The 24,960-nt window shown below is 39.0% G+C and overlaps 1 protein-coding gene across 1 annotated transcript; it reads right to left on the bottom strand.

The window, feature by feature from the left end:
• Positions 1-4,835: 4,835 nt before the first annotated feature.
• LOC149010996 (protein CELLULOSE SYNTHASE INTERACTIVE 3-like) lies at positions 4,836-24,693 on the bottom strand. Its single transcript, XM_089162174.1, has 6 exons — positions 24,623-24,693; positions 21,209-24,320; positions 7,892-10,439; positions 5,702-6,156; positions 5,296-5,412; positions 4,836-5,199 (listed from the first exon to the last, which is right to left on the bottom strand). Exons 1-6 carry the CDS (start codon positions 24,682-24,684, stop codon positions 5,029-5,031), a joined length of 6,465 nt encoding a protein of 2,154 aa, XP_089018300.1. The 5' UTR covers positions 24,685-24,693; the 3' UTR covers positions 4,836-5,028.
• Between the last annotated feature and the right edge of the window lie 267 nt (positions 24,694-24,960).

Raw genomic sequence — 24,960 nt, 5'->3', positions numbered from 1 at the left:
CACATAGAAGGTAAAAAAAAAAAAAAAAAAAACCAGGTAAGACCCTTTTATAACTTAGAAAAGGACCCAAGAAAAAGCTAGGGCATTTGGAGCATCAAAAAACCCCTTTTTGATCAAAAGTGCCAGGCTTGACAGCTTGCCAACCTACCAAGCAACCAAACTTGTTTTAGGGTAAAAAGGGCATTTTGGAGAAATTAGGTTTTTGAAGCCCAATATAATTATTTTTCGTTCTAAAACGTGTCATTATGTTCTAAAGCCGTAGGAGACTGTCAGAGACTCTCTAGAGAATCCTCTCCAATGTGAAGGAAGGTGTGGGAGCATCCGTCAAGGTTTCTGTTCATCGTTTCGCTTTCTAAAAGGTTAGCAGTCATTCTCTTCATTCTAGTTCTTCTCTTTATATTGTTTCTACCCATTGTAGAAGGTTATACTTGCTGTTATGACGATCTCTATTCTCTTAGTTCTAGAGTGAATCTCCATTTACTCTAGCTCTTCCCTGAACTTCACAGTAAGATTTCAATGAAGACCTAGTATAAAATCTATTGGATTTTTATTCTCTTTGATTAGTATGATCTCCAAGTTATGTTAGACCATGATCTATGATGATTTCAGACCTTAATCTACTACTCTCTTTACTCTAGAGTAAATCTCCATTCATTCTATTCACTCTATTCACTCTAGTCTATCCGTGAATCTTGCGGTTTGATTTTGGAAGAAACATAATATAAAATTTGTTAGGATTTCATTCATTTTGCTACGATTGATCTTTAAACCATGTTAGATAATGTCCTACCATGATTTCAGATTTTTCTAGTTAATTTTGGAGTTGTTTGGAATTCAAACGATGATTTTTCTATCGATCTAGGCATTTTCCACAACAACTTTGGTCACTTGCTTCTGCAGCCTTGGGAGACCAACCCAGGTGACCAAGCCTGGTGTTGATAGACTAATGTCTGGTTTTTGTCTTCGTTTCAACTCTAAACCATTAGGGTTTGTTTCTAACTTTGAATCATCATGGTATTTAGAATCTTTGACAAGTTTGAACTCATACATTGTTCTATTCTTCAAAGGTTTCGAATCGATAACAAGGTGAGGACGTTCACTTACATATAACCTAGTTACATTTTTATTTGTAATAGGACTTGAATGCATGTTCTACATTGCTGTTATATGATTTAGACATGATTACTATAACTCTATAATTTCATGATATAGTTTAGTACTCATGTTATTCATATATGATCTATATGCATGTGACTATTGTGAATTTGGAATGATTTATGATCTAATAATGTGATTAAATCATATTGTAATGCGTATGTTAGGTTGTGGTTGTGTGTCATTTAGGTGTTTCTATCTAGGGACATCATTAGAGGTGGTATAGAACACAATCCTATGATACCCCTTGACACTTTTCATAATCATTGGATGTCATAATTAGGAAGTCTAGAAGTCTTCAGTTAGAAACCCCGTCATATCACACCTATCGGCGTGGGTATTGATGCCGAGTGACCTGTGGCAACAATGGAGATTCTGGATTCTCAAGACCGGTAGCCAACCCATGAAAAGACATAATCACATTGTGGGGGCCATTCATTGGTAGGGTCACATCATAATAGACTTGGGCTCATGGGCGCTCAAGACCGGTAGACAACCCATGAAAGGACATGAGATATTCCCGTCTATTATATGTGGATGACCAATAGGGTCAAGAGTCCGTAGTCCAAGCTGGTTGGTGCCATAGGATATGATGACTCTAGCGGGAAATGATACCAACCAATTTTGAGAGGCATGAGGGGAAGTATCTGACCCTAGGTTGATGTGACTCAAGAAATGACTTGCATAAAGCTAGGTATAACCCTAACACGCACTAGTACTCATACCAATGGTGTGGTGAGAGAGCACTTACCTGGGATCTCAAGACCGGTAACCAACCCATGAGAGATCAAAGTGACGATACCTTCCCAGAGGAGGCTGGTGTTCCATCTTAATGCATGTCCACCATTAAAGACTAGCATCTGTTAGAGTTAGTTGCATTTTTGCACATTTGTCTCATATTTTATTGCATCATGCTATGTTCTTGAATTGGATTGTAATTGTTATTTGTATGTGAACTACTCGCTGAGTTATTTTGAGCTCATCCTTCAGGGAAAATGTTTGTTTTAGATGATTTTCCAAGTGAAGAATAGATCTCGTGCTTTTGTTTAGAGATCCTTCCCTCATACCATACAATTGAGAAACTAGTGGGAGTTGATGGTAGCTTGTGGTATGATCCACGTACCGGTATGGAGGACTCTTATGGCTCCGATCAACAATGATAGAAGACGCCTTGCCCGCCAATGGGACTACAAGCTGGACATCACTCCCAAGTTACAAAAGTACAAGCCATCAGAGAAGAAGAGGAAATTAGAAGAAAATGAACATTTAGAAGACATAGATTAGTTTTGATTACTCTCTTATTCTTTTAGTTGTATACCTTAGACATGATTATTCTTCCGCACTTTATTACTTCGATTATTTGACATCATTTCCGCACTTTGATATTTGTTTTTGAGATTCTTCTGAGATCCTTACTTTTGATTTTATTCTGTAATTATATTAATACATCGATTGATTCTTGCTCATAATTGTACTATTGTGTGGAATGGTTGGATGATTGTCTGAGACTTGATCTTCGAGGCCGTGGATCACACCTCTGGGTATTTTAGGTAAGGTACCGGCTGGGGGGATGTAATAATGCCCCTGATTTATCTGCATACTATGCGTTAGATTTCATTCACACATTTTGTGCATTTTTTTAATTACATATTTGCGTCTGTTTCAGTTTTGATTATGATTTGACAATCTTTTGTTATCAATTATGTAATTATCAGATTCTTGCATTTTAAGATTAAATGTGAAGTTTAATAATGCAAGACTAAATTGGAATAAAAGACTTGGTGCTGACGAGCACAACTCTTATGGCTAGAGTAAAATGGAAATATTGAGTCTGTGCCAATGATGGCAATCTACAAGGTGTACAAGGCCCTATGTCTAGAAGCTACTTTGGTGGTGAAGAGATATAAGCCACTTTGGTGGTGAAGAGATATAAACTATTTTGGTGGTGAAGAGATATAAGCCACTTTGGTGGTGAAGAGATATAAACTATTTTGGTGGTGAAGAGAAATGTGCATCCTCTGGATTTACTTAGGCTCAAGACTCTAATGCTAGGGAAACAGATATGAAAATTTGTGAAAGGATTTTTGAAAGAGATATGATGCTTTTCCATAATATGCATTTTCTGCAAAAAGAGTTATGTTATCGTTCATAACATTTCTTCTCTGCAAAGTGTTTTATTTTTACACATGTGCATGATAACTTTCATTTCATGTTTATAGCATGGTTGTGTTATAATATTTACTAGGTTAGTTTAGCTCATTTCCCCCCCCCCCCTTATTGTAAACATATAGGTAGACCCAGGACAAAGGTAAGGATGTTGCCATCCAAGGAAACGTTGAGAGCCCAAGTTCTTGTAAAGGTCCAGTTGTTTAAGTCATCTCAGTTTGAGTTTTATGTTTTGAGGTTTTGTATAAGATAGTATAAACGTTCTGTTTAGGTGAAACCATAATGTTGAAGACTATAGTTTGTATTATCCTACTATAATAATTGCCATTAGATAGTTTAAAGTTGTAATTGCCCTCTCTTTTAATACAAAAGTTTTCATTGTTACTTGATGATATGTGTTTCCATTATTCTCAAGATAAGGAAAAAGGAAGTAATTGTCAGGACTCCCAATAGGGTTTAGGTGTCATGGGCTCCACCTGGTCCTAGTTGTTGGGTGTGTGACATCATTAGTGTTGTAAATCATCTAATTTGTGGATCCACTCAATTTGCATTACTCTCACACAAGGGGTAAAATGTCATACCCCTTATTAGGTAATCTCTAACATTGTATTTTGTTGTTTTCAATTTTAAGTCTAGGTAGACTAGAATTGGTTTTGAGTGCTCTTACCCCCATTGAACAAATATTGTAGAGGTGCTCTTGCCCATGAACAAAGATTGTAAGAGGGTGCTCATGCCCGTGAACAAAGATTGTAAGAAGGTATTTTTGTCCCACAATTGAAAACAAATCACTAGTGAAAATCTCTCTCGAGGCCAAGAGGGGAGTGAACTTAAACTTATAAGTCAAACCACTATAAAATAGTTGTGTTGTGGATTTTGTGTTTGCAAATGTGTTTAAGTTCAATTTAATTTGCTCAATTATATTTAAATTTGTACACTTACCTTATTTGCAATTAAACTAAAAAATTGGGCAAATTCACTAGTTGCAACCTATTCATGCTCCTATAAGTTGCATAAACAATATCTATCCTTAGCCCCAAAGATATAGGTCATTTGACCGAACTCTGTCAAAAAATGACCGAACTCTGTCAAAAAATGATTTTGTGTTCTTTCTTTTGTTTTTCAGTTGTATTTGATTTTCTATTCCACTTTATGTAATCATCAAGGCCTAAAATGTGCAAAAGAATATCGCCCTGTCCTAAGCCCCCCCCCCCCCCCATAACCGAAAAAAAAAAAAAAAGAAGAGAGAAGAGAAAAAAAAAAAAAAAAAAAAAAAAAAGAGTGAACTCTGTACAATCATATCTAAAGGTCCATTCTATCTAGAATTTTATTTTCCTTTACGTAAACATTCACTATAAACTACAGATTCTGTACACTTGCCTCCATTGCTACAATATTGCTCCTTACAACAGACCCAGCTTCCTTCCGACCAAAAAATGGAAAAAAAAGGGAAGAGAATAGAGGCCCCAAAAAAGAGAAGAGATTAGAGGCCCAATTTTGCTCTTGGACTCCCTGACTCTGCAACTTAATGGACATATACATTTCTCATCCCATAAACAGCCTTCCCCACTACAAAACTGACTAAAACAATACTTACAGGCAAACCAACCTGTAACATTGGGGTCGATATCAATTACTATTTCCCACACAGATATAGCTGGTTGATTTACAGATTCTGTGGATCTAGAGCTTATAAACAAAAATGTGCTGCTACCCATTCATGCTCTCATCATTTGACATCCTGCTGGACCAGATGATCTCGATTTCTAGCATTCTAGAAGACGCATCTTTGTTGCTGTCATGACTAATGCGGAATAACCCACTATGAACACCATCTGTTACAATTTTTTCCATTTGGATAGTCACTCTTCCCAGAGTTGGCTGCAAGGCCCACCAACATCCCAATCCAAATCAGTAAGAAAACACCAAGATTAAAAGGAAAAGGAACAAAAAGAAAAGAACTACAAACCTACATACCTTCCCAAACGTATTTTTGCTTTTGCAGATGATGTGAAGCTTCTGTCCCTTCGGAGGTACATCAAATGCCCATGTAAATCCTTCTTTCCATTCCGGAGAAGTACTATGGCTCACAACCTAAATGAGAAGGAAAAAAAAAAAAAAAAAAGCACATGAACGGAGAACTATGCCTCAGTTTTTTCTTATGAGCCAGAATCTACAGCCGTGCACACATTAAAGCTTGAGATCTACCTGGGAAAAATTTTCAAGACTTGAACTTTCTCAGATACATCATCAAGAAAAAGAAAAAGTTTTGCAATGTAATTTGATGAATAGTGAGATTCATGGAAATTTGGTTTTAGGTAACTCATGCAAATAAAGTAAACATATCTTGACATTTTGTAAAAACTTTGTTGTGGCACTCTACCTTTGTCTGTCGTGTTGGACCATTTCCTATGGTCAACCGACAAAAGGCATTTGTGCTTCCCATTGACTGTTTCAAGTTGACACCACGCTTTATGGTGACTGTCAAACACCCAGGCAAGCAATGCAAGAGGTTGTTCGCTCTTTCATGGAAATATGGTGGGCAAGTTTTCATCAGCAACTGTAGAATTGGAATTGCTTCAGCAGCAATCGTAGCTTGAGGTTTGGCAATGTCTATTGATATGGTTGTCCACGACTCTTTTAACAAGCATAAGGTGTCCAATGCAGAATCTTTGGCAGACTCATCTCCAGCTTTCAGTGCTCCTACTAAATGTGGGATGATAAGGGTCGCTGCCTCTGAGGCATGCAGCTTAGGAAAGTTGCTGAATATCACATTTATGGTTTTCAGGACCTCCACATTGATAGTTGCAGTGGACCACAGCTCTTTCTCCAATGCAGCTACAAATCAATAGTTTCCCACCATCAATTCAATAATCAAACCAGAAAAATGGTAATTTAATTAACGTGAATAAAACAACAGATCAGGCATATTATGTTCAATTATGAAAGCATGGCTCTTAGCTTGATATCTCTTCTATTTTCCAAAATGATAGGTCCCAAGATTCCCATAACCCACTTTTCGTGGCTGGTGTGCTTATCTTAGAAAGCATGTTGACATTCTAGATGAATAGTTGACCTATTGATCTCACTGTGATCTGCTGGATAGATCATATATTTAAAACATGTTGCACTAAGCAATATGACAAAGATCCCTCAGGAATTTCGCTATGGTTTGCTATGAGTCAAGAAACACTCATCAGCCTAAATGTAAATCTACTACTGGCCTCTGGATTTTGAACCTGATAAATTGACCCCAAAAAATAAAAAATAAAAAATAGAAACTCAAACTTCCCCCTTTTCCTGTCCAAGACACTCAACCAACCTGTTAGGAACACTACTATCTGGACTAAGTTTGAATTACAGGAATAATGAAGAGCAAACACAGTAACAATTACCACAAGAACATAAAAGAAGTAACCCTGATTGCAATGGTGCATGTCACCCCCTATAACAAGAAAGTAAAGAAGTAAACTTGGTTTGGCTGGCAAGAGAGGGGATATTTGAGGAGGCAATCAACAAGATCTTTGGTAACTAAGGGCAGAGCCAGGATTCACCATGGGGGAGGGCGGACTAATGAGAGTTTGGATCACCTCCTCATTGGGGGGATACTGAAGTTTTTTCACCATACATAGTGTGTAGGCTCTGTACCCTCTAAAGTATTTTATCATAGATGTGGGCCTTTAAAATAGGTAAATATGATAATGTTTTTACTTTCAAATATAGGTATTTGAGATATTTTATCTTACAATATGGTAAGTACAAGGATGCCACTAAAAATCTTTGTAATTTTTAGTTTATGTGTTTTCTTAAAAAATCACATTATAGGAAAAAAGAAAAAGAAAAAGAAGAAAAGCACAATTGAATGAAGACTAGATGCAAATCAAATGAATAATGATAGTTAATTACACTACAAATTATAGATATTCATTCACAATATAAAATCAAATAAAAAGAATAACAGAAAAGATAAAGAAAGAGAGACAGTATACAATCAAATAAAAGATTAGAGAGAGAGAGAGAGTGGAGAAGACTTAGGAAAGAACTTTGAACTTTTTCAAGTTTTTCTTAAGTCAAATGTGAAGAAAAAAGAGAATAAATAGAAAGGAATTTTAGGGATTGAGGAGTTTGATTTAGATTTAAGTATTACTTCCTTAAATACAGGGTTTTAATTGTAACCCTTGAATACTTATTGAGAATGACATTATACCTATTTTAGTAGGGAGGTCAATAATGATATTTCACATTTGAGAAGAAGAAGAAAAAAACTAATGAAAAAAAATTACATATTTTTCCAATTTTTTGGGGGGGGGGGGTGAGGAAGCTCCCGAGATCATATGGCTAGCTCATATAAAGCGTTGTGATCAGAGTTGCAACCAGATTTGACCACCATAAACTTAGGCTAATTGCATTGCTCCATTTGATGTTTATTGTTGGATTTTCTGTTCTAGATCATACCTGGTTATCTAATCCCAGATTTCGAGCCATGTAAGATGAAGACATCCTAAAATATGTGAAGCCAAAATATGAAATAACGGAGAGAGTTATAACTTAACAACTAACAATAATTGCTTACCTGTCAAGGACTTGATGAGCTCATTTGACACATATTCTTGGAGCGTGGCATTAGAAAACAGAGTTTTGATTAGCAGTGCTGTCTGTGCAGCAACTTCTGAATTTTGTGACAGTAGATTTTCCTGTATTAACGATATGCCACCTGCTTCTGCAACAGCTCGCCGATTTGTCTTGCTGTGCACAACCAAGTTTTGCAGCGCACATGTTGCCACCATTATCATATCTTCACTAGGCTGACCTTCAAGTAAACTAACAAGCGCATGACATGCAGATACGGAGTCATTAGCCTTAGCAAGTCCCTCATGCTGGAAGAGGTCACCTAGTGTCATGGCAGCAAGAAGCCTGCCAGACTGTGATCTGGTCTGTGGATCCAACAGATACTGAGATAAAGGAGCTATGGCATATTTGGAAATCTTCATTTCTCGCACTCTTGCATTGTTAAATAAAGCCTCGAGTAGCCTTCCAGATTCTTCTTCACACCGATGGGACCTTAGAAGGTCCAGCAGTGAATCTATTGCCCCAGCCTCAGCCATAAATTCAGCACTTAAAGCATCATTACTCTCTTGAACAATTAAGGCATCGAGAGCTACTGTAATGGTGGCCTCTCGTGTGGAGTGTAACATTCTCACAAGGACAACTAAAGGAACTCTGAAATAATATTCGGTATTGAACTCCAAAACATTTGAGAGAATCAATGCAGCTGATTCCCACAGTGCAATGGGTGGTTGAGGGTCATCTTGGGTAATAATCCTAGAGAGCTCATAAAAACCTCCAGCATCAGCAACAGCCTTTGGCCAGCTTGTAGATAAACTTTCCAGAGACTTTATTGCAATCTGCTGCAAGTTCAATGTTCCTATTCTTGCCAGCTGAACAAGAGGCACTATTGCACTCTCTGTTGTAATATCTTGTTGGAAATGCTCATGTGCTAGAAGATGGGACAACAGTTCAGCGGATAGCTGCTGGATAGCTTGAGTAGATGACCCCAGAAATGAAATCAAAGGTTCAAGGATTTGACTTGGATTAAGGCTCAGAGTTGAAAGACTGCTCTGTGGCTTCTCTAAAATGTTCACTATTCCTTGCAAGGCACTATGTTGTCCCTTCATACTAATATCTGGGTGGAGTAAAACCATGAAAAGAGGCTCCAGAATTCTAGCAGCATCTGAACTTCTGGCAATTTTACTACTATTTGTTAAAATGCGAAACAATTCGGCTATTGATGCGCAAAGTGAACCAGGTGCATCATGAAGCAACTTGAGGCAGTTATCCACAACTCCAGCCTTTATCATGTCCAACTTCAGGTGAGTCCGGTCCTTCCCCAACTTTATAAGAGAATTAATGCTTGCTTGAGAAATTAAGTGGTTTGACACAGAAATCAAGCTACCGAGAAGATCCACAATATCAAATGCCGCAACAAGCTCCACTTGTTTCTCATTATCCAATAATCTCTCAAAAGCAAATATGCTAGATTCCGAAGCTGCACCACTATTTGACTGCATCAGTGATATCAGAGGCATTATACATTCAGAAGCGAATGGCAATGCTCGCATCTTTGAGTTACCAAAAAGCACAACACAGAACTCTGCAGCATTTTTCTTTACTTCTAATGACGAGGAAGATGATAGAATCTTGTACAGGCCCTCAAGTGGGTTGCGTTCCGCATCAGCAATCGATGAGACCTTTGAAGAACCTCTTGAAGTCAATTTGACAAGAGTAACAAGAGCAGCCTGTTGTTCTCCCTCTGAGCCAGCAACAAGCATGTCTAACAATGGTTGGATTGCTTGCCTGGCAAGTTCAGTTTCTCTGAGTTCCTCTGCATCAAAAAGTCGGTGTAGAGTTCGGGTAGCACTGAATCTAGCCCTTCTTGAGCCCATACGTAGAACAGCTATGAGTTGATTCAAAGAACTTAGTGATTCTCTGTGGTGAAGCAGATTTGGGTGTCCATACAAGTTTCCCAACAGTTCAGATATGCTGGCCTCAGCTGAGTCTTCAGGGCTCAAAGAGAGGTACGTATTTAAAGCATCTAGAGCTCCAGCATCTGCCATGGCCAATTTATTTGCGTCACTTCCACCTGCAAGGTAGGCCAAGAGACGAACAGCAGTTGAAGGGGCACCTGGTCTGTCTGGCATTGGTCTCAAAAGGTCCACTAACAATGGTATAGATTTGCGTACAGTAGTGCCAACTTTTACATCTTCAGTTTCAATGAGGTGCTCCAAAACTACTTGTTCAGGGTTGCATACTAAAGAAAATTCTTCAGATAGGGCAACAAGGTTGGGCATATCTGATTCTATGTAACCAATAATAGTTATTAACCCTCCAAGTGCACCTGAAGTCGCAACAGCAAGATGTATTTCCTTGCTTGTGCAGGAAACAAGACTAGCCATTGCTTGAGCAGCAAAATATCTGTCGATCACTTCATCAGACTTCAGCAGGAGGGAGAGTGAAGGTATAATCCGCATCAAAGCAGGAGATAGAACAACGTTGGCATCTCGGAACAAAATGGCCAAAAGCAGGGCACTAATCCATATGCCCTCAGTATCTTCAAATTCTGCCTGTTATAAAAATGGGCTTTTAGTGCAGGGAACATGCAGACACTCTGAATAAGAAATATAAAAGCAAGTACATAACGTATAATACATTAGAGAAAAAGAAACAAGTCACCATTTGCAAACATTCATAATATCACAAAAATCAAATCTAAATACATGCACTTAAAAGAATAACAAGAATGTTACGTCCATGCCTAACAGCCAGGGATAAGTAAAACACCTTACGTGTGTAACATTTCAAACTAGAAGGTGGCATTATTCTGTAGTATTAATTTTGCAAACATAAGATTTGACATGGAATAGAAAGAGAATACTATTCATAATTAATCCGCATAATATGTTTAGATTCATTTCTAGGTACAAAAACAGATCTTAACAAGGCAAACCAAAAAATACATAAAAAAGGTGATCCCTAACCATGAAGGATATTTATGGAAAATCAATCAAAACCCTAACTGACACTTCATCTCAAGGGTATGCAGCTAGGGTTGCTTTCAAGAGTTAGAAGTCCCACAATTGATCAAACACTAGTTACTACATTCAAGGATTCCAAGAGTTCCCTTGTTGTTAGAAGTCCCACAGCTGATCAAACACCAATTACTACATTCAAGAATAACTCTATAATTGGTACTCACAAAGACTCTAGTCAACCCAAAGAAGAGTTTGATATTGATGGGTACAAAACCCTACTCAATATTTTATGTAATCTAAAACACCTACTTTCATGGAAGCCAAAACACTATAGTAACTCTAGAGTCCTAGAATCACAACTACAAGAGTCTTAGAAGACTGAGGAAGAAGGACTCTGTTTCTATATAAAGCCTTGTACCAAAATCCTTGAAATCATGTATGAATAAACTCTCTCTCTCACATGCTCTCTCTCTCTCTCTCTCTCTCTCTCTCTCTCTCTCCTCCTTTAATGTTCTCTCTTCTTCTCTCTTTCTCTATTCAATTGTACTTCTTCAACATGGTATCAGAGCACTAGGTTTTTTCTTCCCCCTTGTTTCTCTTCCCTCCCTCAACAATCTACTGACCATCAAGCTCATGGACAACAATTACTTACTATGGAGGTCGCAACTTATTCCTCTCTTGAAGACCTATAACTTATTTTGTCTTGTGGATGGCTCCTCCATCTATCCTCCTGCAACTACAGTCATTGAAGAAGACTCCATTCCAATATGCGAACCGAATCCTGCCTACAATTCATGTATTCGTTAGGACCAACTTCTCATTTGTTGCTTATTGCCTTGCTCACAGAATCCATTCATGCTCAAATTGTTGGATGTTCTACCGCCAGAACAGTCTGGCTTCATCTTGAATCTACCTATGCTGCATCCTCTACTGCAAAGATTATACAACTTCGTCTTCAGTTACAAAACATGAAACACTGTAATAATATGATTATCTTCTTCGTATTAAGCATACTACCGATCAACTTGCGGCTGCCGGTAAGACTGTTTCAGATGATGATATTTGTCTGCATGTTCTCAATGGATTGGGTCCTGATTATTTGGCCTTTGTTACTTCTATTCCAACTCATGGCATCCCTGTCACTTTTGCTGAGTTAAAAGGAATGTTACGCACTCAAGAAATTCGTTTTAAGGATGACTTAGCCTATGACTCCTCTTTTCCTTTGGCTAATGTGGCTTAGACTAGGAGTGCTCGCAATTATCATCCTCCCTTTTGGGTTCGATCGCACTACAAAGGCTGAGTTTTTCGCGTAAGTCCTTCTAGCTGTCGTCCTCCACATCTTGCCACTCCACCCTCTACTGGTGGTTACAAACAACATCAATCCTCTCTCATTACTTGTCAAATTTCGGCTATAAAGCTCGTGATTGTTATCAACGCTACAATCTTGCTATTCAAGGTACAGCCAATGCTCCCCACTTTGTGCATGTTTCTGAACTCTCTGGAGGATGTTATACAGACAACACTTGGTATCCCTCCTCTGGGGTTATACATCATATCACCAATGCCCTTGACAATCTTCAACTGGCTAAACCTTACACTGGTTCCCATAAGGTTTTGGTAAGTAATGGTACAGGCTTGCCAATCATCACATTGGTATTTTTTTCTCTCCCTACACAACATTCTCTTGTTTTTCTCAATAAAGTACTTCATGTTCCCTCCATTCAAAAGAACCTTTTATTCGTTTCCAAGTTTACTTGTGACAATAATGCTATCGTTGAGTTTCATCTTGACATGTTTTATGTGAAGGATAGAGCAACAGGGACTTATCTTCTCCATGGAACCGTTAAGAATGGGCTTTACTAGATGCCCTTGGGCGACTTTTCTCCATAAACTTTCATTGGTAACGCACTTCTGTCTCTCAGTGGCACTCCAAACTTGGTCATCCTGCTTTAAAATAGTCCATCGTCTTGTTTCTCAATTTAAATTACCTATTACTTCTGAGAAAATTTAGTTTTTGTGTGATGTTTGTCAAAAAGGAAAGAGTCATAAAACTCCCCTTTTCCTCTTCAACTTCAATTTCTAAAGCCCCTTTGGATTTGATTTATTCGAATGTGTGGGGACCCTCTCCTATTGCTTCTATTGATGGTTTTTGTTACTATGTTACTTTTGTGGATGCCTTTAGTAAATACACTTGATTGTATCATATGCATTTGAAATCTGAGGTTGTTGAGATTCTTCAACGGTTTAAATTACTTGTTGAAAATTTATTTTCAAGCCAGATTAAACGATTTCAAAGTGATTGGAGTGACAAATATCGCACTATGTTTACCTTTCTCCATTCTTGTGGGATTGATCGCCACCTACTTTGTCTTCACACTCATGAGCAAATGGGGCTGTCGAGCGCCGTTATTGTCATATTGTTGAAACTGACCTTACCTTGTTTGCTTATTCTTCTTGCCCTAGAAAATTTTGGAACTATGCTTTTGAAACTGCAATATTTCTTATAAATAGGATTCCTACCACTATTTTGGGCAATTTTTCACCACATAAACTCTTCAATGTCCACTCGGACCATGCCTCTATAAGAGTTTTTGGTTTTGTATGTGCCCTTACCTTCGGCCTTATAACAAACAGAAGCTAGAGTTTCTCTCTAGCATGCATGTCCTTCTTGGATACAGTCCTCATCACCGTGGCTATCATTGCTTCAATCCTCAAACAAGTAAACTCTTAATCTCCTGCCATGTTATTTTTGATGCAACAGTTTTCCTTTCACCATCAATCACCCACTGAGGTTACCCATCCATCTCAACCACCTTTACCCTCGCTTCTTGGTCCCCCTCTTGTACTCCCTTCCCCTATTCCATCTTCTCCACCTATGGGCCCACCACCCCCATCCCCACCCCCGGCCAAATCCCCTTCCCTTGAGCTCCATGCCTCCCCTCCCCAACTTACACCTGAATCTTCCCCTGGACCCCACCTCCTCCAACCTCTTCTCTTAACACTCATCCCATGGTAACTCGCTCCAAAGCCCACCATCCACCTAGAGCCCTACATACATCATCTTTGATGATACCCAACTTGAGCCTACCTCTTTCACTACTGCCAACAAATACCCTCACTGGCGAACGGCTATAAATGATGAATTAATGCCCTAATAAAGAGCGACACTTGGTCTCTTTTCCCTCCTCCTCCTCAGACAAATGTTATAAGATGCAAGTGGGTGTTTCGAATTAAAAGGAAGGTTGATGGTTCTATTGAAAGATACAAAGCCCACTTAGTGGCCAAAGGGTTCAATCAACAAGAGTGTTTTGACTACAATAAAACTTTTAGCGTTGTTGTTAAATCCACTACTATTCATCTGGTTGTATCTCTAGCTGTCTCCCACTCTTGGCCTATTCACCAACTTGACATCCAAAATGCTTTCTTCCATGGCTTTCTAAATGTAATAGTCTACATGAAACTGCCACCAGAGTTTGTTGACACTCTTCATCTTGATTATGTTTTTCGCCTTCACAAATCTCTTTATGGTCTCAAACAGGCCCCTCGTGCTTGGTTTGATCATCTTAGTTCCTTTTTATTAGAATTTGGTTTTGTTGGATCTAAAACTGACACTTCTCTTTTCATTTATCATGGTATTTCTGGTATACTTTTTATCTTAATTTATGTGGATGACATCATTGTTACTAGCAATTTTGAAGTGTTACTATCAAAATTTGACTGATATTGCCTCTATCTTTGCTATCAAAAATCTTGGTCCCTTACATTATTTTTTTGGAATGTTTGTATTTTCATTCCCTGATGGTCTTTACTTTTGTCAATAGCAATATATTACTGGCCTTCTTCATAGGGCCCACATGAGTGATTGCAAGCCTGTTACGAATCCTCTTTCTCCCTCTACCCAATTGAGCAAATTTTCAAGGGAGCTAATGGTCGATCCTACATTGCACAGAAGTATTGTGGGGGCCCTACATTATGCTACTATTCCTTGTCCTGACATGCAGCTTGTAGTCAACAAAGTCTGTTAGTTTATGCAAAGTCCAACTCTTGATCATTGGTCTGCTGTCAAAAGGATTCTGCGGTACTTAAAGGGTACACTCTCTCATGGAATAGTCATCAACAAATCCCCTAATATAACTTTAACATCCTTTTTTGATGCTAATTGGGCTGGATGCCCTGATGATTTTAAGCCTACTAGTGGTAATACTGTCTTCTTGGGGCCTAACATCGTCTCTTGGAGTTCTAGAAAACAATTCATTGTTGCTTGCTGTGAAAATCCCTCGGATTTCTACCCCTTTAACCCATGGTTTTAAGACCGAGAACCTGGGCCTTGATTCGGCGACAATCGTGGACCATTCAATTCGAGCCCGAAGGTTTGGAAATTGAACAAATGTTGGTAGATGACCCTTATAATGACTCAAAAAAAAAAACTCTCCTAGAGTTTAAGTGAAGAGAGAAGATTAGTCTCGATAGTGTAAAAAGGATAATTTTGGAATATCTGTAGATCAGCAATGGAGAATCCGTTTGACGTGAATAATATATCAAATCGAAGATCGTCGAAAGACCTTTCCAACGAGCCAAAAATCATTGAAATCGGACTTCGTTTGGGGGTCCAACCATGGGCTGGAAGATTGGGCCGTTTGGGTGAACCAACCCCCCACCCAATTTTCTGTTTAGGGGCAAAAATGGAAATTCGGATTTTTAAACCCTATTTATGTTTTATCTCATCCGTAAACTCATTTTTGGAGGCTAGAAAGAGGCGGAGGCTTTGGGAAGAGGAGAAAGGAAAGAGAAGAGTATTTCTCATCCAATCAAAGGTGTTCTCCAACTCGAATCATTGCGGGAATTTTATGAAATGTTAGTTTTCTTTAATCCTTCTCTTATACATGGTTTTGGGAGCAATTTCCCTTCTTTCCTTTTGAGAGATCTTAAAGGAATGCATGTTTGGTATATTGGATAATCCTCTTTTATTGTATTAAGGTTCCCCTTGAGCTTGGGAGTAATGATTTACATCGATAAAGCTTTTTAGGGTTATCGATGAAATTACATCGATAACCCTAAGTACCGTCAACGAGAGCCACTGTGCCCCGCATTTTACAAAAAATCACTTATGTGCCAGAGAAGCTCCAAATTGGAGCTTCTCTGACACAAGGAAAAAGTGTGCCCATTGCCTGGTTCGGCACACATTTGCTGAACCAGCACAGAAAATCCGAACCGGTTTACCATACAAGATTCTGGTCACTTCTATGCCAAAACGGGTAAATGGCACAGAATAAGTGTGCCAGAATCGTTACCATACAACCCCTTATTCCCTTGCAAAAGATTTTAGAATTTGACTCTCCGGGTCACCCACGAGTGATTTATGAGAGCCAAATTTGGGGCATTTTAATTTTGGTCAAATTGGATAAAATTGAAGGTACCCGTAAGATCCTTTTGTTGTCAATTAGCTTTCCGCAAAATTTCGTTTCGTTTAGACTTCAAATTGGTGACGAATTAGTGACCATTCACTAGTGAGGTTGAGAACTACCCTTTTTAACCTAGTTTTCAGATTTGGGTTTTTGTGGGAAGATTTTAGGATATCCTTTGAAACCCAAATTGGCTCTAATTTGTGATAATTATTTCTTTTGCATAAATATGTTAATATATCTTTAATCACTAATTTTTTAGAGTAGATTCCTGGATTTGGAGGAAGAACAAGGTAAAAGATGAGGAATATACTTAACTTTATATTACATGTGTAATGATGTTAGTTACTTTTCATTATTGATATCTTGTATTGCTTTAGTATTATCTTGTTGGTTATTTTATGTCTTTTGTTAAATATGAATTGCTATAATTTATGTTTATTATTATTTCTGATGTTGCTTCTTGCTTTTAAATCTATTATTGTTGTTATGAAATGGAATATGATTGTATGAGAGGAGAAATATTATTATTTCTTCTACCTTGTATTTTATACTAGGGTTGTGGGTTCACCCATTGCCCTAGTGATATTATATGATTGTTTATATTGTGGTTGGGAATGGGAAATGCTTTTTTTGGCATTTCTGCCATTGGATACCAGAGGAGGCGGTATGGGACGCATTCCTATGGTGTCCTTGGCTCTTTCCCAATCACTGATTTACATATTTAGAGCATATCTAGAAGTGTTTGGTTAGGTGACCTCATGAGTACTACTACCCTTTCGGCAGGGGTATTGAAGCCGGTTAACTCGTGATGTTAGTGGTTGGGTCCTGTATGTCAAGCAGACCCACTATCATCATAGAGAGGTAGGGTTGCATATAATAGATAAGGGCTCATGGACGCTCAAGACCGGTGAAATGACCCGTGAGAGGACATGGACATCATCCTGTCCATTATATGTGGATGACCACTGGGTTAATGAATAGGGTCCAACAGATGCCTCCATTGAGGATTTCATTCATAGGTGGGAAAGTATTGAACCAATAGAGCACTAGGCATGAGGGGAAATATCCGGACCATATGTAAAACGAGACCATATGACTTTGCATTGGGCCTAAGATTATCCTTGACACGTGCCAGATCTTATACCAATGGTGATGTGAGAGAGTGGTGACCTAATCCCCGACCATGGCTTGACAGGACTTTACACAACAACCGCGGAGAACCCAACAGAAGTGCATCAGAGCCGTGAGGGAAGAGTGATGAGACTGCCCAAAGAAGACTAGTGTGTGACTTAATGCGTGTCTACCATAGAGACTTCATGATAGAGTTAGGAGCATAATCATTCATATATCATATCGTTGTCATTAATTACATTATTGATATTCATGTTATATGTGTGGTGTGGAATCTTGAGAATGAATGTGTGATATGATGTGAGTTGACCTCACTGAGTTCTATTGAACTCATTCCTTTTATATTTCTTTTTCTATTAGATTATACCGCAGGTTATGAGGACTTCTTCCAAATGGAGGATTCGTTGCTAGTATATCTTCTTGAAGGAGTGACCGAAGAAGAAGTGGACACACATGGAGCTTCATGCCAGTATCAAGACTATTCTTTTGGGTGGGATTCCATTAGAGAACTAGTCTAGTTTAGTATTTTGCTGAGTTGAAAATTACTCTCTTTTGTTTTCAAAACTCTGATGTTATATTTTTATTTTGAAGTAATGGATGATTGTAACCATTATTTCGGTTTTGATAACTTAGTATGATAAACTTGATTTATTCTTGTCCATTTAATTATGCTATATCATGTTTTGTATGGATTTGTCACTAAACCTAGTTCTTGTGGTGTATCACCCCCACGGGCATTCGGGTATGACCGGATCCGGCTGGGTGGGGTGTGACACTCGCTCCAATACTAAGTCTGAATATCAAGCGATTGGTAATGCTACTACTGAACTCACTTGGATACAATCTCTACTTCACGAGCTTCATTTATTCCTAAGTGGTGCTCCTGTTTTTTGGTGTGATAATATTGGTGCCACCTATCTCACTGCAAATCCTATCTTTCATGCTCGTACCAAACATGGGAGATTGACTTCTTCATTGTTCATGATAAGGTTGCCAAAGGAGATCTTCATGTTCGTTTCTTATCTACTAAGGATCAACTGGCTAACATCTTCACCAAGCCGCTATCTACTTCATGTTTCAGCACCTTGCTGGACAACGTCAATGTCACTTCACCTCCCTTGAGTTTTAGGGATATTTTTGGAAAATCAACCAAAACCCTAGCCGCCACTTCATCTCAAACATATGCGGCTAAGGTTGCTTTCAAGAGTTTCACCGCTATTAGAAGTCCCACAATTGATCAAACACCAGTTACTACATTCAAGGATTCCAAGAGTTCCAGTGTTGTTAGAAGTCCCACAGCTGATATTGATTGGTACAAAACCCTAGTCAATATTTTATGTAATCTAAAACACCTACCTTCATTTTAAACCAAAACACTGTAGTAACTCTACCTAGAACCACAACTACATGAGTCTTAGAAGACTAAGGAAGAAGGACTCTATTTCTATATAAAGCCTTGTACCAAAATCTTTGTAATCATATATGAATAAACTCTCTCTATTACACACACACTCTCTCTCCTCATGTCTCTCTGTCTCCTCCTTCAACGTTCTCTCTTCTTCTCTCTTTCTCTATTGAATTTTACTTCTTCAACACTAAACATAGGTTCGCCATTAAAGACAATAATCAACTCATGTAACAACTTACTTGGGATGCCTAGGTCCATGATATTGATGGGTAGTACTTGCAAATTCTTGGCAAGTTTCTTTCTTAACCATAAAGAATCAATGATTAATTCTAGTGTGAAATGCCTACTCAAAATCCTATCTAACTAGGGGTGATGTAGGGTTTGGACTGAAGACCTGTTGACATTAGTCATCCAAACAACATGCTAACAACATAACAATAAATATTCATCCCAGATTAGGGAATATCAGAGGAGGAATTTAACCAAGTGTTCTTCATATAAAATAAAGCCCTTTGAGTTTATAAAACAATGCAAAAAGAATCAACTCAATTGAATCAACATCGAGGAAGTTATGGCCCAAAGAGTGACTGAAGGTCAAATTTCTGCCGCTGTCAAATAGGAGGCGGTCTATATGACAGTCTATATAGCATCATTGCCATATATCAATCAGGTGATTACTGAATTAAAGTATTTGCTCAAAAGTTGACCCAAAATGCCTAAATATCCCCAAGGGGCTGCCCTAAGGCATTAATTGAAATGCTCATGAGATGCTTGGGTCCATGATATTAACAGGAAGTGCTTGCAAAATCTTGGCAAGTTTCTTTCTTAACCATAAGGAATCCTATGATTATTGTTAGGAAGGATAAAATTGGAAGAAGTTAGAGCTATCATGGAAAAAGGGGACAAGAGCCCTAGATTGAAATAGCTTAGGAGTTCTATTCCTATTTGAGTTCATATATTGATTTTCTATTGTAAGTCAATTATAAAGAAGCTTATAAATAAGAGATTTGGAAAAGGGAGAGCTTATGATTTCAATAAGAGCCTCTACAGAAATTATTTCTTCTCAAAATTACATGGTATTAGAGCTGTGGGTCTTCTTTTGAGGTGCTTCTATAGAAAAGAATGTGATCTTACCTGGTGAGAAGTCGGATTGTAGAAACTAAAGGGAGTGCAACACCTTATGCTGTACCTTGTTAGCTTTTCTTGTTGAAGATCAATCCAGCTTCTTAGGCTGCAACTTTTTTGATATCTCTATTGAAGGGAGAGTTCATGATTTCTATTAGAGCCTCCACATAAAAAAATCAACTTCTCTTATTCTTCTCTCCTACACCTTATTTTCTTCTCAAAATTACAATTACTACAAGAACTTAGCTTAACCCAACTAAATGACAAATCAGTTTCAAAAGTATTAACGATATTTCTAGAAAATCAACCAAAATGCTAGTTGCCACTCCATCTTAAGCTTAAGCGGTTAGGGTTGCTTCTAAGAGTTCCACAGCTAATCAAACACTAGCTACTATAACCAAGAAAGACTCTACAATTGGTACTCACAAAGACTCTAGCCAACCCAAATAACAGTTTGATGCAGATTACAATTGCTACAAAACCCTGGTCAATATTGTATGTAATCTAAAACACCTATCTTCATGTAAATCCAAACATTGTAACTTAGGGTATCTAGAAGACCACAACTTCAAGAGTCCTAGAACACTGATGAACAAAGACTTTATTTCTATATAAGGAAGCCATGCATACAACTCTACACAATGTGAAAACATCTGAAACTCTCCCGTGGACGTAGGTTGAATTCAACCGAACCACGTAAATCCTAGTCTCTCTCTCTCTCTCTCTCTCTCTCTCTCTCTCCAACCATCATTCTCTAGAGAAAAGCAATAACACGGGTTGGCTATCCAGATCCTTCCACAATAATCAACCTTAACACTACTTGAATCCTGTGAGTACTCTCTTATCATAACACTAATCCTCTACAACTACTAAAACGAAACGAGGTAAAAGGTCAAGGAAAAGATAATCTCAGATATCCATAACACTCATGGTAAATGGCCAATGATACCTCAAAACACCCAAAGAAAAAGCCACACATCTTGCAAATTGGCACTTTCACAAATCAACTATAAAATATCTACTTATCCTCATGGCAACTTTGTCTCATGTCTAGCTAATATCCTCAACTTATTGTAATAGTATATTCTTTTCTTTTTCCTCTTTTTTTTTATTTTTATTTTGGGGAAGGGGGGGGGGGGGTCCTAGAAATAGCATTGTCAATGCTTCAGATGCTGAAGCTTAATCTCTAAAGGGGCATAGTTAACTACTTTGAATCATTGATAATACAGCACCAGAGCACCTCCAAAACAAAAATGAAACGCATGTGTGGATGAACTAGATGATGAAAGTACCTGTGGATTTGTAGTATGAGATGTAAGTTTATCAGCAAGAGCCTCCACAGCTCCAGCCCGCATGACAGTGATTTTGTTTTTCTCATGAAATGATGAAATTATTGACAGCAACCACGATGCAACTGTTCCCCCTAAAACAGTAGCCGGATCAGGAATCTCAAAATCACCTCCATCTTGGAACACAGTCCTTTCCTTATAACCTCTAGGGGTTCTGACTTCAATTTCCAGATTATTGCAGCTAGAGTTACGGCTCATCATGTCTACTAGGACATAAATGAGAGGCTTTAGGAACCCAGATGAATCAAGTGCAGCCATTGACCTCTTCTTGTGTTCCTTCACAGCACAAATGAGTAGTGCAGCACCACCAACTCTCACCTCTAAACTAGATGAGTTCATTATCCGATGAACTAGCGAGACAATCGATTTTGGATGGGCAACCAGAAGGTCACCTAAAACAACTGGTTGATCACCACACAACCTGGACAGAATTTCTATTGCCCTATCTTGTGAGGGCGGAAGCCCCTCAGCCAGACAGCAAACCAGTGGTTCTAAGCTTGAGGGAACTTCAGAAAGAGCAGTCCATGGTGGGTAAGTGATGTTCTCACTCTGTTTTGTCATAGCCAACAATGCAACTAATTCTAGAACGCCAGTGACATCAGATCCTTCCAAATCCATCGTGGACAAGGAATCAACCACTGCAAGAACCGCGAAACGGCACTGAGCATTTCCTACAAGTACTTCCTCAACTGGAAAATGGACTAATAATTGATGAAGGGCACATGATGCATTCTTCTTGCCTTCTGAAGTGCCTTCTCCTAGTACTCTTGTCACAACAGAAACAATATCTTCTGCCAAAGCTTCTGCAGCTGTCTGAGGATCAGGAAGCAGATCAGCCAACGCAGCCACAGCAGTCTCAGCAGTATCAATGGATGAAGTTTTTGCCAGCTTAACTAATAGCTTGACATTCCCTTCGCAAAGCTTGATTAGTGGCTTGACACCCCCGTCTGCAACATAAGACACCTTCTTGGTAGGGTTATTCTTTGGACGGGACAATGCACCCAATGCCCGAGCAGATTGAGTTGCAATTACCTGAGTTTGGCTGGTCAAGAGTTTCATGCAAGGATTCATAATTTCATCAGTTGCAAAATTATCACAGATATCTTGTCTGGCGCTAAAAAGGTCAGCTAATTCAGAAGCTGCACACTCTTGTGTTTCCTCATTTGAAGAGATGAGAACCTGGACAAGAGACCTGAGGCCCATATTAGCAGGTGTATCCTTCTGCACAAGATCTTCATGTGGTGACATTGTAAGCACATGACCCAACACCCTAATAATGTTAGCCTTTGAACCTGCTGAGTCTCCAAGGAGCAAAGCCATTAACTGATTAATGGTGGCAGAGTCAGCAGAATGGATAAGCTCTGTAAGTGCCATTGCTGAAGCTTCTTGTCCTTTCGGCCCACCATTTTGTAGAAGCCATATTAGTGCAGTGGCAGCTCCAGCCCTTTCAACACAGGCACGTATGTCTTCACTGTGACAGCACAAATTCCACAGCACATGTGCCGCATCTTCTCTTGCCTTCTGAGATCCTTTCTCCAATAACTGCACTAGTGGCGGAATGCCACCAGCAGCTGTGATAGCCCATTTGCTATCATCTACTTGGTCTGTCAAGATTGACAGCATTGCAACAGCATACTCCTGATGTTGTTCACTGAACAGTCCCAGTAATGATATTAGTAACTGGATACCCTCTCTCTTTCGCAGGGCCTCCCAGATATCCAAGCCATTGCAGCAATAGCCTATTAATGAGAGTATCAGATATTCCTGCACATCAGCTGAGGCCATTGTTATAAGTCCTATAAGCACATTCTTTGTTTCTGCATGATCGAGCCACCCTGACAAGTATGTGTTGCTATAGAGGCTAGCCATAGCCTCAAGGACACGTTCCTGAACCAGTTTACTATCTCGAGGCTTGAGTAGCATAAAAAGAATATTTTCTACCTTTCTTGAATCAATTGGGTCTTCACCATCGGATGGCTGCTCAAAGACCATCAAAGAGTATGCAAGTGTGCCGATTATATCAGCAACTGGAGCAGCCAAGCGAGGAGACTGGGATAATTCTGCAAGATAAAGAATTAGAGCAGACATTCCACCACAAATATTTACCAAAGCATGAATTGCATGTCTCTGCAGATCCTGGCAAGCCACCCCTTGAATGTGTTCTTTAGAAGGAAGCACAACAGCTCTAATGAGGACAGATACACCGTTTGCATCCACCATTGCTTTCTTAGCACTAGTTGATTTTGATGAAAGAGCTGCCAGAGCATCAGCAGCACTGGCTCGAACTAATATATCATTTTCCTGATCCACTAGCTGAAGCAAAACCTCCACAGCCCCAGCATCTATAACCCTGGGGAGGCAATCAATGGAAGCTGTAATCAAACGAACCAAAAGAGATGCTGCATTGGTCTGAGCAGCATCATCATCAGAAGAAAGAAGGCCAATGACAGTATCTATCCGTCCTGTATTAAGTGTTGCCTTCCAGTAACCATTATTGTCGCCACAAAGATTCTTCAAGGCCCCAGCGAGAAATCCCTCCACCACCTTGTCCTGCTTAGTATTTGGGTTGAGCTCATCCCAGAGAGTAGATATTACACCTTCAGTCACAAAAATTTTCATACCAACATGATCATCTGATAATCCACCACAGGAAACTTCATAGATTGCCTCTGCAGCTGCCTTCCTGGCTTCAAGTGATTCTGACTTCAGAAGCGAGAGCAATGGTGGTACGCATCCACCAAGAAGTACTTTCAACCGCAATTCTTCTTCCGCACAGAGACAACTCAGAGTTGCAGCAACATTAACTTTCGCCACCGTAGTACCACTCCTGAGAATGGATATAAACAAAGGGATTGCCTGTGTGTGGGAACCTATAAGCATCCTTGCATCCTTCCTTGCTCTGGAGATGCCAAGTAAACGTGCCGTGATGAGCTCCTTCTCATGTTGTGAAGACACGTTTGCATGTAGCTGTTCAATAAAATGAGCAACCGTAACAATTGTAGATGCCGGATCACCCAGTTTTGCCACCCCATTTATTTCTCTATGATTAAAGAACCTAATACATCATTAGAACTAGTCAGGTTTTCAGTAAAAAATTTCACAAGCAAGTTCCTACTTGGTTCCAAATCAAGTAAAAGCTCCAAATGCTAGAAAAACTGGTTCAAGGGTTTCATATGCAAGGCTGGAGTGAGATTTACATGCTAGTCGTGTACATAAAGCATGGGTCATATCTCAAAACCAAAAGAACATCAAGCATCATTTGGCAGTCAAATCACTGCTAAATAACACGGTTAACTTCCAAATCACTCTTTGGTTTGAGAGACTTAGAGATCATCAAGTTATGACTGCAGCACTGACCTAGGATGAGGACTGGACGAAGACCTCCGGTGTCGTGATTCAGAGAAAGGAAACTTCGACATTTGCGACAATTAACACCTCCAGCTTTACAAAGAAAAGGGAAATTTTTATATTAAACAAACAAAAATACCACTAGATGAAGAGATCACGTACAGGAATAAGAGGGATAAGAGTAACCAATAACGGACCACTTCAAATGCAACTTACCTCCTTAGTTTCTCTGCCTTCAATCCTTCACATAATCCATGAAAAATGACAAATACAGAAGGAAACCTCACTCACAACGGTAAGCCCCTATTGAAATTCCAACAATCATCCACTACAAAAACAGCAACAAC

The sequence above is a fragment of the Hakea prostrata genome, chromosome 7, assembly GCF_041222555.1.
Source record: "Hakea prostrata isolate BN-2017 chromosome 7, UWA_Hpros_2, whole genome shotgun sequence".
Lineage (NCBI taxonomy): Eukaryota > Viridiplantae > Streptophyta > Magnoliopsida > Proteales > Proteaceae > Hakea > Hakea prostrata.
This window is presented reverse-complemented; position numbering and strand designations above follow the sequence as displayed.

Bases quoted from the DNA above. Each gene is read 5' to 3' on its own strand.
- LOC149010996 (XM_089162174.1), bottom strand. From the start codon at position 24,684: ATGTCGAAGTTTCCTTTCTCTGAATCACGACACCGGAGGTCTTCGTCC. The intron at 24,321-24,622 runs GTCAGTGCTGCA...ATGATGTATTAG, and splicing joins TCGTCCAGTCCTCATCCTAG to GTTCTTTAATCATAGAGAAA. The intron at 5,413-5,701 runs GTAGAGTGCCAC...CTTCTCATTTAG, and splicing joins GTCCAACACGACAGACAAAG to GTTGTGAGCCATAGTACTTC.